Source organism: Citrus sinensis, chromosome 7, assembly GCF_022201045.2.
Source record: "Citrus sinensis cultivar Valencia sweet orange chromosome 7, DVS_A1.0, whole genome shotgun sequence".
In the NCBI taxonomy this organism is placed as follows: Eukaryota; Viridiplantae; Streptophyta; class Magnoliopsida; order Sapindales; family Rutaceae; genus Citrus; species Citrus sinensis.
This window is the reverse complement of record NC_068562.1, coordinates 9,199,562-9,213,364: the sequence shown is the minus strand read 5'-3', so window position 1 is coordinate 9,213,364 and position 13,803 is coordinate 9,199,562. Positions and strand designations below refer to the sequence as shown.

At 33.9% G+C, this 13,803-nt stretch overlaps 2 protein-coding genes across 5 annotated transcripts; both read right to left on the bottom strand.

The window, feature by feature from the left end:
- Nucleotides 1–298: 298 nt before the first annotated feature.
- LOC102614761 (protein disulfide isomerase-like 1-6) lies at nucleotides 299–5,657 on the bottom strand. Its single transcript, XM_006465553.3, has 12 exons — nucleotides 4,921–5,657; nucleotides 4,498–4,627; nucleotides 3,355–3,520; nucleotides 2,885–3,003; nucleotides 2,481–2,561; nucleotides 2,304–2,393; nucleotides 2,146–2,217; nucleotides 1,996–2,064; nucleotides 1,736–1,816; nucleotides 1,176–1,310; nucleotides 914–967; nucleotides 299–824 (listed from the first exon to the last, which is right to left on the bottom strand). The coding sequence occupies exons 1-12, from the start codon at nucleotides 5,463–5,465 to the stop codon at nucleotides 693–695; spliced, it is 1,674 nt and encodes a 557-aa protein (XP_006465616.2). The 5' UTR covers nucleotides 5,466–5,657; the 3' UTR covers nucleotides 299–692.
- Nucleotides 5,658–6,056: 399 nt separating this feature from the next.
- Nucleotides 6,057–10,258, bottom strand: LOC102622098 (uncharacterized). Of its 4 annotated transcripts, XR_008056678.1 has the most exons (5): nucleotides 9,448–10,255; nucleotides 8,805–8,990; nucleotides 7,393–8,672; nucleotides 6,747–6,932; nucleotides 6,057–6,614 (listed from the first exon to the last, which is right to left on the bottom strand). XR_008056678.1 is itself a non-coding variant. In XM_052445009.1 (4 exons), exons 1-4 carry the CDS (start codon nucleotides 9,895–9,897, stop codon nucleotides 6,336–6,338), a joined length of 915 nt encoding a protein of 304 aa, XP_052300969.1. In that variant the 5' UTR covers nucleotides 9,898–10,256; the 3' UTR covers nucleotides 6,057–6,335. The 4 variants fall into 4 exon arrangements, 3 of the variants coding, with proteins under 3 accessions (XP_052300969.1, XP_052300968.1, XP_024952261.2); XM_052445009.1 differs by lacking the exon at nucleotides 6,747–6,932 and having other exon boundaries at nucleotides 6,057–6,408; nucleotides 8,467–8,672; nucleotides 9,448–10,256; XM_052445008.1 differs by lacking the exons at nucleotides 7,393–8,672; nucleotides 8,805–8,990 and having other exon boundaries at nucleotides 9,448–10,258.
- Nucleotides 10,259–13,803: the final 3,545 nt, after the last annotated feature.

The following is a 13,803-nucleotide window of genomic DNA, read 5'->3' as shown; positions in this document are numbered from 1 at the left end:
ATTTTCTTTCATAAAACTGGGATCACACGACAAGATTGTTTCCAAGGCCTTTCAGAGACTGAAAATGGAAATTGCTCACGTTTTTTTATCAATGAACTCTTCTTTCTTATCAAACAGGTGGGGTAGGCATGGCAAACATGATTGAAAAGATTGAGCAAAATGATTTGTCGATATTTTTTATATGAACTTTAGTCCTGGAATGTTTCCAGAATCCAGTTGCACTGACCATAAGTATACAACTTCACAACAATCAAATAGAGATTCCAACTTCATCAAGTACAGATGCAGTCAAGAAACGTAATGAAATAGTATTTTCTTTCTGTTTTCTTTAATGCTAAGCAATATAGCTCAAAGAGTATACATATAAATGAGGTTACAAGGGAGCCAAAATCCTACTATTAAAGTAAAGAAAATCCGAATTTGTTTTTATTCAGCATCACTGCTGGCAGTAGTTATAACTCGTATCTCTAAGAATTGGATACCTAATAATGCAAGCAGATTCAAAGTACCGGAAGCATTTGAATTTTGAAAACAGATCTTCCAGGATTTTTACTAATAATATACTAATAAACTGATTCACATTGTTTCCCTGCTTCATCTCCTTCTGCTTGGTTTGCCTTTCTTTTTTTCTCTTTTTTTTTCCTTTTTCCTTTTTCTGTTAAAAGTTTCAATATTCCAAATCACTATAAGATCTATAATTCATCTTTGGGAGCTTGATCCTTTTCTTTCAATTGTTCATCTTTTGGGGATTGATCTTTTTCTTTCAATTGTTCCTTGATAAATGCTGCTATGTTCTTTGAGCTGGACCTTGCTGAAACTTTGATCTGTCCAGAAAATGAAAGTCTTACATTAGAAAGATAAGAGTACATATTAGACAAAATAAATGAATAGGCATATATTATTAGACAATTACCGGATTTGCTTTATCACCAGCTGGGTAGAATAGAAGTGTTGGGTACTCTTCAACCTGCAATGACATATAACGACAATTCATAAGCTATCATCATTCTTTATGAACTATAATGAGGTCTAAAACGTTTCTCAATTGAGCTCCAATTTCTAAAAACTAAATATTGTCAGAAACATATCCTTTTTCTTTTCTCTTTTGTAAATATTCTGAAATGTATAACAAAATTGCAAGAAGATTCTGGGGACTAAGTTTCTGAAACACACACCTGCAGTTTTGGATGCTCATTTGCAGAAGCATCTATCTTTGCAATGACTAGATTGTCCAAACCCTTGAAGTGCTTAGCCAGCTTTTCGATTTGCTTGCTAGTTGTCTCACATCTGACACACCATGGTGTATATACCTATTTTGCATCGATTGAAACAAGGTATTTCACCAAAGTGCATAAAATTCCAACAGATCAGAAGTCCGATTACATGCATCAAAGCAAGAGTACTAATGCAGACAAATGAGATCCATTGTTCAACAAGATAAAGGAGAAGCAATATCCTCTATTACTTATGATTCCACTTTTATGGAGATTGTGGCATGCATGCTTCAGCACTCTGACCAGTCATTGGATCATGTTTTGAGGTTTATCAAACAACACAATACTTTACATATATTAGAACAATGACAAATGGTGCACTTGAATGATTTCATCTTCTGTTCAATAGGCACACCTAAATACAGTATAATGAGTATGATTATCGAATAGCTTAAACAAGATCTTATCACCATTTAAACATAAAAAAGAGCTATATGCAGACAGAAAGAACATATGCAAACCTCTAGAAGAACATCCTTGTGACTGTTCAAAACCAAGTCGTCAAATGTCTTTCCCACAACAATCTGCACGTTTGCGTTTGTCTGCAAGTTTGACACTCATCAATAAATTTGACATTTTAAATGAAAAAAAATTAAAGAATTGAAAAAGATGTCAGGTTGAACATTTTTTGAAATCCGAGATTGAAAAATAAAATATAAATTTAGATAATACAAACAGGATCCCAAGTGCTCATCCAACGAGTAAGAAATATCGCACTCACGTTATCTGGTATTGGCTGTGATTTCAAGTAAGGCGTCAGAGTACCATGCAGAAGCCTTGAGCAAAACTCCTAAAAATATCATTTCAGACAAAGTAATTAGCCTATGTAGATGTTTCAGAAAAGTACACACCAAACAGATGAGAAATTTACTTCTATGTTGCTTGGCGTGAGATCTGACTCCAACAAAAACTTTGAAATGGCTTTGTTATCAAAGGCAGTCACCTATCAGACAGACAAGAAGCTATCAGTTTACAGCTTCAGTTAAAGGATACTCAAAAGACAGCTAATAGTCAATATTGAAATCTAACCACAGTGTTCTTTGATTCTTCAAGCCCAAATAAAGTTAAAAATGGCTTCGCCAGGTCTTCATCTGCGATATCTACTGCTGTAAACATGATCTGCACCAAGATAATAACATTATCAGAATATAATTGCAAAAGATTATGGTTTTCTTTAGTAGCTTCAACAATTCTAAAACTAAATACCTTTCCCTTGAAATTTCTTGCTATATCTTCAAGTGGCTCAAGAAGACTCTTTAAATCATCAGCTTTTGCAAAGACATAAACCTGGATCACAAGCTTTACCTCGTTAGCATGCAAGTACAGTTAATGATCAATGCAAGTATAGCTTATGATCAACACAATCTTGGCAAGGCAAGAAATCAACTTAAGTTGTTACAGACGGGACTAACAAAAGGCAAAAATGGTGAATTATCTTTCCACAGAATTATGAGTGCTGTAATGTTGAAGCTCCCTCTCCATTAAGCAGTTTAATTCCTTGTTTAACTCATAATCTTATTTGGGAAAAGGTCCAAAGAATAATATTTGTGTAAAGAAATAAAACAAGATAAAAGCTTAAACGAAAAATAATAAGTTGGAATTATTGCAACCTGAAGTTTGATAGGGCTGGAGTGAACACTGGCAGAATTTATATCAGTCAGTTTGGTAACTAATGGAAACTTGTTGTAGTTCAAAAACTGCAATATTTTGTCCATTATGAAGGTCTCTTCTGCAAAACCAAACAAATTTATTTTTCATTAACTCAGGAAATTCTTGCTCATACTGTATGGAAACAAGAAAACAACTAAGGTTGAATGAATTTTAAATTTATGTTGTCTAAAAATTTTTCAAAGTTTGGTTTCAAATTAACAATATTATATAAGATATGATACTGATGAAATTTCTTAGTTAACAAGCTGACCACATTTGGTAAATGCAATAAAAACAGCCACTCCCTTGAAGCATTTGCTAACAAAGCATAAGTTTTAACAAGATGCGAAAGTAGTAACCAATCAAAAAGTATTTCAGGGCAAACCAATATGCCAACAACAGAAATATTATTGTAAAATCACCAACTCACCATATCCAGTGTATCTATCTGGCTCACTTTTAACAATTCCAAGGAAGTGGTCGGTAGATTTGATATCAGGGTACAGGACTTTGGCAACCTCAAAGTTGCTTGTTTCAACAAACTGGATTTCATTATCTGCAGCTGCTGTTTTTACAAATTCTTCATAATCGGATCCCTGAGAATATTTGTGTGTCATGTAAAATGAACACCAGTACATAAGCAAATGCAGCTGAAACATATCTTATTTAAAACGATCTTGACTATTTATTTTAAAACATTAGCGACACAAAACAATTTGTATGACAAGCTGAAAGATGAGAAAGTAGCCATGAAGTTCCTAAACTATATAAACTGACCATGAAATTGTTATAGGATGTGAGATAATGCTCATATCACTATCACATTTTTTTTTGTTTGGCTACATTATCACTTCAAAAGTGGGCAAGATATTATTCAGAATGACAAGCTCACTACTAGTCTACCACTTGAAGGAATCTGAACCGCATGATCAACCAAACAATTGGTAATCCAAAACATATTACCTAAGCAACAGAGAAAAAAAGAGAGAGAGACTTCACATCTAGACAAATTTCAATTCGCAGAGTGCTTTCAAAAATGTTCAATTGCTACATTTGACTTCATATACAATTATAAAAGCAAAGCAGCCAATTCTTGGTCCAACCAGTTTTGCCAGTAAGAATTACTTAAATCTGGGTCTGCATCACTTGAAACAAGCCAAGTTTGACCAGAATGTTAGAATACACCAAATAATATTAGCTTTGTTGTGTTACCATCCACAGGGTGTACCGTCTTTATCATCAACACCCTAAACTTAGAAGCAGAAAATATCAATTTAGCTAAATTAGGGGATACCTGTCGAGAAGCTAGGCAATGACCCAGCTTCATTAATCAAAATAAATTCCATCTCTATGATTCGTAACTGTATTCATCTGAGCAACATATTAAAATTAATTGGATGCAATCATTTTATTCTGCATGATTTTCCTCTGAAACCAAGTACAGACACCCTTTGGATTAAAAACAGCATTAGCAAAAAGAACTTGTACAAAAGTAGTAGTCTGATTCCAAATCAGGATCTAGAATTTCACGAATACTATGAGCAAACACAAAAAATAATCCAAAGCCACATACCTCAAATTTCTTAAACATGCCGAGAACAAAAGTTTGGTACTTCTTGAGAAATTCTTCTGCCTCATTCACAGTGTTTGTTCTCATAACAGGAGCACCAGTCTTTTTCCTAGCCCATACCACAATATCTTGCCTGATTCCGCACAACCCATTTAACAAGTTAACACACATATTAAGGTTTTAGTAGCACTACCCACTTATTTCTAAAATCAAACTATTACAATCATACAAAAAAGGAGGGCACGTATACTTTGGTCAAGTAAAGGTGCTGCTCAAATTTAGACAATTAAGCATAAATTCACAAAGAAAACAACCCAAAAATTACATCTTTATGTTATTTAAGGCCCTAGACAACATTTGTAGGAAAAAAGAAGTTATAAACGGACAACAAAATAGAACAAAAAAAAATCAATAAGCAGAACTTACGCAGAAAATCCACCGGTGTAAGCCTGAGCGGTGCCATTGACGAAAAAGAGCAAAGTAGGGAACCCTTTGATCTCAAGTGCAGCAGCAGCCTTGGGGTATCTATCAGCGTCAAGCTTAGCCATCAAAATAGGACATTTCAATTCCTTAAGCAAAGTAGCAGCCTCAGCAAACTGAGGCATGAGCTCAGCACTCCTTGGACACCAAGGGGCATATCCAAGAACCAGAACAAACTCATTCCCTTCAGTAACCTTTTTCCAATTCTCTGTGTTCAACTCAACAACTATCCTCTGTGCCCTTGACAGCACCTGTGCCTCAGAGAATTTCGAGTCCGCATCATCCACTTGAGAATCTTGTTCATGTTCTTGCTCTTCTTGATCAATTGCTAGTAACTCATCAAGTTCATTATCCACGTCATCGTTATCATTACCATTTTCAGTGTCAAGATCAGAGGCAATGGCAATGGTGGTGGTGGTGAAGAATGAGATGAGTAGAAGGAGAGAGAGGGTGAAAAGGATGAATCTTGAAGTGGGTTTTGCGGGAAACATGGAAACCGAGTGATTTTGATTTCTGGGTACTTGAGAATATGCAGTGAGATTCAATAAGAGATCTGGACTTGTGAGGGTTTTGCGTGAAAAGATTTTTAACTAAAACAATGCGAAATGAAGATACAAGGGGAGCTGTCGACAGTCAAAGAAACTACTAAAGTTATGGACGTGCACCCCTTTGGTCCTCTTTTTTATTCTTGTTTTATTTATATTTATTTTTTTTCCAAAAGAAATACTAATTCCAATGATCCAAAACTTTCGCTTTTTATTTTTTTTTATTTTTTATTTTTTTGGGTCAAATATCCGATTTTACCAATTAAAGAAGATAGTGTGGTATAATTTTATTGAGATTAAATTTTCATGACTTTTATTAAATTAATTTATTTTTGCCATAGAATGTTAATGTTTACTATATTTCCATTTTTGCTAGCCTGCTTGTCTTAGTAAGCCCGAGTTACCATATGAAACACAATTTTATATGAGAAGAGACAATAAAATATTTAGTTGACTTATTTAAACGCTTACTTTAAGATTTAATGCACACACGGAACCTCATTGGGTTTGGAATGCAGCAGCAAGAAAGATGGACTCTAAGCAACAAGCATAGAATTATACACAATCTCCTCTGTTGATTTACATTCTTGGCAAACATTATTTCACTTCCATGATCCTTTCAAAAGACTAAACATATCGTACGTGCAACATAGCTTTGCATATTGCTTGCGTGAACCTTAAAAGGACTATGAATACATCTCATTTTTCCTTATGAAGTGGAAGAAACCCAGGCCGCAATCCAGAAAATACAATAACAGGAAAAACATGAGCAACTTATACAAAACTCAACACTTCATCAACCAACATTCGGTCTGATCAGTCATATGTGCATGCATTCTTCTTGAACTTGATGGGCTTAGTGCTGAGAATGTCGATGACTAAAGGGCAGGTAATTTGCTTCTTGTGTGTTGTCTTCACCAGCTTTCCCACAGCTTCTCCTCTTGATCGGATTCCAAACTTCAGTGTCGACGGAACTTCACCTCCGGTTGGAGTAATTGTCAAACCTGATCCTGCCCCGTAGAGTGGAACCTTGTTACCTTGCAAGTTCACCGACACAGTTCGGTGACTTTTCCTTGGCTGATAATATTTCTTCAACTGCAAGTCATCACAAGTTGCAGCGTTGCAAGATGATTAGGGCTTTTGCTTGTTAGCATTGAGAAGTTTAATACGACCGAAAAAACTAACATTTTTCGTTGTTGTTGACATGTTTGAGACCAGAGTTCTCACCTGCCCAGTTGCAATAACAATCTCTGAGTAGACGACATCGATAGGCGTGGAGCTGACATGAATGCCAAATATTGTAGCAGGGTTGTACACGCTTATCTTCAATGAGCCATTCATTGTTAGCATCTTTGTTGGAACTCCAGTGGAGTCTGAACCCTCACCGACATAGAAGTTGTGCATTGATAAGCTCTGCAAAGATCAAATGTCCTTTAGGCAGCCAGAAAAAATTCAGAATGCATATGATATGAACCTAAAATTTGATTACAGACATGAGCTTTTGTTACAATTAATCTCATCTCTTAGCCAATCCAATTGCCTCATTTTAGCTACAAAACACAGTGGCAGCTTCATTATAGAATTTTGAGATTATTCCACTACAAAATCCGTTTATTAGCCTTGCGCATTTTAACTACATAAAACCAAACAGAATTAAAATTCCTTCTGTATTAAAATCATTCCTTGATTACTCATGCTTCAACTTTTCACCCACCAAAGTTATTTATTTTTAATTTTTGTTTTTGTGAGCATAGCATGACTAGAAAAAATCACCTAGAAGGTTTTATGAGTTAAACTAACCTGAGTTAAATATAACAAAAAAACAAAATTAGATACCAAAAACAAGAGAAATTAAGGAACTAAATTAGCATACCTTGACAGTAATCTCTGCCTTGACAGTGTCAAGATCAGAGGCAATTGCAATGGTGGTGGTGGTGAAGAATGAGATGAGTAGAAGGAGAGAGAGGGTGAAAAGGATGAATCTTGAAGTGGGTTTTGCGGGAAACATGGAAACCGAGTGATTTTGATTTCTGGGTACTTGAGAATATGCAGTGAGATTCAATAAGAGATCTGGACTTGTGAGGGTTTTGCGTGAAAAGATTTTTAACTAAAACAATGCGAAATGAAGATACAAGGGGAGCTGTCGACAGTCAAAGAAACTACTAAAGTTATGGACGTGCACCCCTTTGGTCCTCTTTTTTATTCTTGTTTTATTTATATTTATTTTTTTTCCAAAAGAAATACTAATTCCAATGATCCAAAACTTTCGCTTTTTATTTTTTTTTATTTTTTATTTTTTTGGGTCAAATATCCGATTTTACCAATTAAAGAAGATAGTGTGGTATAATTTTATTGAGATTAAATTTTCATGACTTTTATTAAATTAATTTATTTTTTTCATAGAATGTTAATGTTTACTATATTTCCATTTTTGCTAGCCTCCTTGTCTTAGTAAGCCCGAGTTACCATATGAAACACAATTTTATATGGGAAGAGACAATAAAATATTTTGACTTATTTAAAAGCTTACTTTAAGATTTAATGCTCACACGGAACCTCATTGGGTTTGGAATGCAGCGGCAAGAAAGATGGAGCTAAGCAACAAGCATAGAATTATACACAATCTCCTCTGTTGATTTACATTCTTGGCAAACATTATTTCACTTCCATGATCCTTTCAAAAGACTAAACATATCGTACGTGCAACATAGCTTTGCATATTGCTTGCGTGAACCTTAAAAGGACTATGAATACATCTCATTTTTCCTTATGAAGTGGAAGAAACCCAGGCCGCAATCCAGAAAATACAATAACAGGAAAAACATGAGCAACTTATACACAACTCAACACTTCATCAACCAACATTCGGTCTGATCAGTCATATGTGCATGCATTCTTCTTGAACTTGATGGGCTTAGTGCTGAGAATGTCTATGACTAAAGGGCAGGTGATTTGCTTCTTGTGTGTTGTCTTCACCAGCTTTCCCACAACTTCTCCTCTTGATCGGATTCCAAACTTCAGTGTCGAAGGAACTTCACCTCCGGTTGGAGAAATTGTTAAACCTGATCCTGCCCCATAGAGTGGAACCTTGTTACTTTGCAAGTTCACCGACACAGTTCGGTGACTTTTCCTTGGCTGATAATATTTCTTCAACTGCAAGTCATCACAAGTTGCAGCGTTGCAAGATGATTAGGGCTTTTGCTTGTTAGCATTGAGAAGTTTAATACGACCGAAAAAACTAACATTTTTCGTTGTTGTTGACATGTTTGAGACCAGAGTTCTCACCTGCCCAGTTGCAATAACAATCTCTGAGTAGACGACATCGATAGGCGTGGAGCTGACATGAATGCCAAATATTGTAGCAGGGTTGTACACGCTTATCTTCAATGAGCCATTCATTGTTAGCATCTTTGTTGGAACTCCAGTGGAGTCTGAACCCTCACCGACATAAAAGTTGTGCATTGATAAGCTCTGCAAAGATCACATGTCCTTTAGGCAGCCAGAAAAAATTCAGAATGCATATGCTGTGAACCTAAAATTTGATTACAGCCATAAGCTTTTGTTACGATCTCATCTCTTAGCTAATCCAATTGCCTCATTTTAGTTACAAAACACAATGGCAGCTTCATTCTAAAATTTTGAGATTATTCCACTGCAAAATCCGTTTATTAGCCTTGCGCATTCTAACTGCATAAAACCAAACAGAATTAAAATTCCTTCTGTACTAAAAATCATTCCTTGATTACTCATGCTTCAACTTTTCACCCACCAAAGTTATTTATTTTTAATTTTTGTTTTTGTGAGCATAGCATGACTAGAAAAAATCACCTAGAAGGTTTTATGAGTTAAACTAACCTGAGTTAAATATAACAAAAAAACAAAATTAGATACCAAAAACAAGAGAAATTAAGGAACTAAATTAGCATACCTTGACAGTAATCTCTGCCTTGAAAGGCCTGCTGGCACCCCAAATAATCAAGCAAAAAACAGTAAACAAAAGCACAAAACTGAAAAGAGCAATAAAGGCCTGAAACCTTCTTACAAAGCCCTTATCTTCAAACTCATCATATTTTCCTTCTTCCAATATCACATTACACTCAGGCCACCCTTTATCGTTCCTTTTTCTCGTCCCTTTCCTCCCAGAAGACGACCGGAAAATGCCTGAAAACCTGCTGGCAGAAGAGTTTCTGGAGTGCCTGCCGAAAGACGGATGTGAAGGCGACTCCATGGGGCTTGGTTGCAATGAGGATGACTTGTCCCCATCCTGAGAATCCCTTGAAGGGCTTTGCACATAGTACACAGGACGTTTTGGTGACCTTGAGGGTGATGATGGTGCCAAGCTTGTGATGTCAGACTCAGATTTTGCTGATAGCATCATTTTTGTTGAAATTTGTGCGGCAAATGCCAAAAGCTGAACAAATTATGCTACGCAGTTGACTGAATCCTACACTTTTGAGTGAACTCCTGAGCTGAAGGTCAAACTTCTGTAAACTTTTTACTTGAAAGAGACCAACAAGGACTTGAAAACAGAGCTCAATAGGGTGTGTTCAGTAGCGAGGAGTGAGTGAATACTGTTTTCCGACTTATAGTAGTTCAATTTCAAGTGAAGAAGAATGAAAAAGATGGAAGCACAAACGGAATTTTGCTTGCTCTGTTTCCTCTGTTGTAGGAAAACAGAGTGTGAGAGACATTCAGTGAGGTTGTTTTGTTGTCAAGGACAATGGGATAAAAACAATGCATGTTAAGCTTTTGTAGAGCAACAAAAATGGAGTTCACAGAAATCGGGGGAAATAACATCAGTATCCGTATTTTTCTTAGATTCTTAAATAACAATATCGTTTATCCATATATGACAAACAGGTCCCAAACTATTATTTTCTTTACTACTGTCATCCAGTCAAATGCCTAGTTAAATGATCTTAGTTTGAAGTAATTCTATTATATCATGCTTGAAATGTTGTAGTTTATTTTGAGCTAAATTTAGATATGTTTTAAGTTATTTCACTAAATTTAAGTAAAATTTTGACTCAAAATTTAGGTTGATAAGTGAAACTAAATTTTAAAACTCAAATCTTAATATTTATGAGTATTTCATATATTAATGATTTGATTAATTTCTTTTAGATAGGTCTAAATGTATTCAGTGTTAAGTACATACTCCTAAAATATTACAGCAGAAATTCAATATCTGAGGGAAATGTTATCATTTCATTATGGATCGAGGACCTATTTGTTATAAGTGTAAATTTAGTACCATAGTGAGAGAACATCAAAAGAATCGGGTGTAAATAATATTTCCCGAAAAGTAGTTGTGGGCTTGCGCTCGACTCGAGCCTAAACCCAGACCTTAGGTTTGGGATCAAGTGTCGGCAGCGTAAGAACTAAGAACGTGATTTAAATTCGGTTCAACTTTTGTCACGTAAGCACTATTATAATTTATACGGGTGTGTGCTTGTATTTTTATTTGTTATAAAAAAAAAAAAAAAAAGAGTAAGCAAAGTTTGAATTAATTTGTTTAGCCTTTTACATATATATATAATTGGTTAAAAAAAGTTACTTAAAAGTTACTATATAAAAGTAGTTATAATACGGACATATATATATATACACACACACACACACACATGAAAATATTTCTCCAGTAAGCATCAAGAAACTATTTGAAATTCTTTTTTATGATAAGGTAATTTTGATATTTTAAAGTATTTTAGGAAATATTAAAATGATATATTTGTATTGCTTGTTTGGTACTAGTGGAGTTTTGAAAACACTACCTACCTTAGAATTGTTATTTGGTTCTCTATTTTTTTTTTTCAAATCATTGTCGAATTCTTGTGAATAATTATGCCAAATGACAACCAACCCTATAGTATTTTTATTAATTATTATTAGCAAGTGGGTATAAATATCATTATCTTCCATCACTAATTGGAGAACAGTTGAAACTTGTTCTCAAAGAACCTTGAACCACCAGAATTATACATGTATTTTTGGATTTTCCTTATGACATCGTTGTCATATTTCTGGATTCATGAAAGCATTTCTTGACAGATTTAGCAAGTTTCAAGTTGATCAGTTGATATATAATTGCCTATATATTTATCTTGCTTCAAGATGTAGCCCTTTTAAATGTAAGGTATATTGAATAAATGAATATTTTCATGTAATTTCCGAAACAATGTAAATTAATACTCAATATCATAAATTCAAAATTCACAAGTATCTTTTCTTTTTATGTTTTGCTAATCACCCAAAAAATCGATATAAATTTTATTTGATATTAAGGTGTTAGGTACTGCTAATAACGTGTAGTCAATATAATTTTTAAATTAAATTAATTTTTAAATCATAATAATTAATATTTACTAAATAATTTAATATTATAACTCTTAACTTACAATTGCAAATTAGAATAACGAGAAAAGGCATGTACACCAAGAACTAGAGAAAAAGAAAAAGGAAATGCACACAAACAAACATTTCAAAGTAGGTTTTGTGGGGTTCAATTAAATGGAGCTCTGGTTGAAGAAGACAAACAGAGATGGTGGAAAGACAGGAGAAGTGGACCATATGTTGGTCCATTTAAGAGGCAGCTAGACAAATCTATTAATAATTTCTCTTCCTGTACTAATTAAATTTATTTATTTTTATTTTTTAAATTTCAGTATATGGACCATTTTTCCCATTCCTTTTCGTGGGAACTGACAAATTTAATTTATGAATATTGTTTGGTGAATTTCTTCAGATTGACTAACCATGTTGATGGGGACTACACAACTTCACCAGTTAAGAGTGTGCTCCCTATAACTCGAGGCACGCCTCTCTCACTCTTTTATAATGGTCTAAAAAGATGGTAGTAATTTGCTTTGAATTAATGCCTTGTCTGTAGAAAACTTTGGATTGAAATTAATTTTGTTTTTTGTTTTTTTAATATTACATTACAATGCAAAATCCACTAAAAATAAATAAATAGAAGGGCTTATTCTAAAATTAAAAGAAATTTTACTCCCACAATCAAATAAAAAGTACTTTTGAATTTTTATGATACCAACCACCATGCCAATGAGTAATTAACACTCCATATGGTTAAGATTATCGTATCTTACACCGTTAATGAAAAATATTTAATATATTTATTCCTAAGAATTTGATTTTCCCACACTAGATGGATATATAAACAAATCATTGTTTAGAGTTTATTTTTCCCAGTAAATAGCTATTAGGAAATAATAATAACTTGTACTATCAAAGTCAACTAAGATGCCAAAATTGAGAAAAATTTCTCCCTTAATAATATTGTAATATGATAGTAGATTTCCCCTTTTTAATGGGTTAAATTTCGAATTATTCTCAATAAGCACCTATGTTATGCTATCATTGTACATTTGTATGCACCTAGACTTCTGGAATTAAGAATTTCGATTGCAACGCCATCATATTGTAATTTAACAATAGATCCTCCCTATTTTTAATATTTGTATATTGACTTAATTTTTTAGAAAACTTTAGATAGATGTATTCTTTAAAAGTTGACATGGAAGTGAGGGATGGCAATGGTACCCACAAATCCACCCAAATCCCCTCCTTCCAAAATCCGTCCGCTGCCGATAATTTTACGGATTGTTGGCGAGTTCGATATTAGAAATTGAAACCCACACGACATTATGGATGGGTTTGATATTAACTAAATATCTTATAGATACCTACATGGATATCCACCAAACTTGTAACTTTTTTTCCCAAATATTTTTAATGTAATTTTAATTAAAAAATAATTAAATCTAAAAATATATAAATTAAATAAATGTAAAGTGCAAACACGTTAAGTGTGGTGTGTGCAAGTTGTAACTCATAACTTAACTTAAAATAAGCCCACACTATTTTCTTTTCATCTGCGAGCAGCTGCTGCAAAACCTAGCTATCCAAACTATTTTCCTTTAACCCATGAGCAACAGCCACACACCCATTTCCCTTTCACCCACGAGGAGCAGCCACACACACCCATTTCCCTTTCACCTGTGAGCCGCAACCGCACACCCATGAGTTTTTGATGGCATCTGTGATTCTTTTTATGGATTTATATATTTCTTACTTAAATTTGAGAATTTGTATTGAATTGATGTTGAAATTTTAATTTTTTATTTATATTGATTAAATTTAGAATTGAGTGTGTTATATGAAATTTTAGCTTATTGATATAAATTTACATATTGAATATTTATGATTTTAAATGTAAAAACCCGCAAAAAATCCATTGAATACTATTGCGGGTTTGGTTATTATC

Bases quoted from the DNA above. Each gene is read 5' to 3' on its own strand.
- LOC102614761 (XM_006465553.3), bottom strand. From the start codon at position 5,465: ATGTTTCCCGCAAAACCCACTTCAAGATTCATCCTTTTCACCCTCTCT. The intron at 3,004-3,354 runs GTGAGTTGGTGA...TTGGTTTTGCAG, and splicing joins AGATAGATACACTGGATATG to AAGAGACCTTCATAATGGAC. The intron at 2,394-2,480 runs GTATTTAGTTTT...ATCTTGGTGCAG, and splicing joins CAAGAAATTTCAAGGGAAAG to ATCATGTTTACAGCAGTAGA.
- LOC102622098 (XM_052445008.1), bottom strand. From the start codon at position 9,897: ATGATGCTATCAGCAAAATCTGAGTCTGACATCACAAGCTTGGCACCA. The intron at 6,933-9,447 runs GTATGCTAATTT...TGATCTTTGCAG, and splicing joins AGGCAGAGATTACTGTCAAG to AGCTTATCAATGCACAACTT. The intron at 6,615-6,746 runs GTGAGAACTCTG...GATGACTTGCAG, and splicing joins TTGTTATTGCAACTGGGCAG to TTGAAGAAATATTATCAGCC.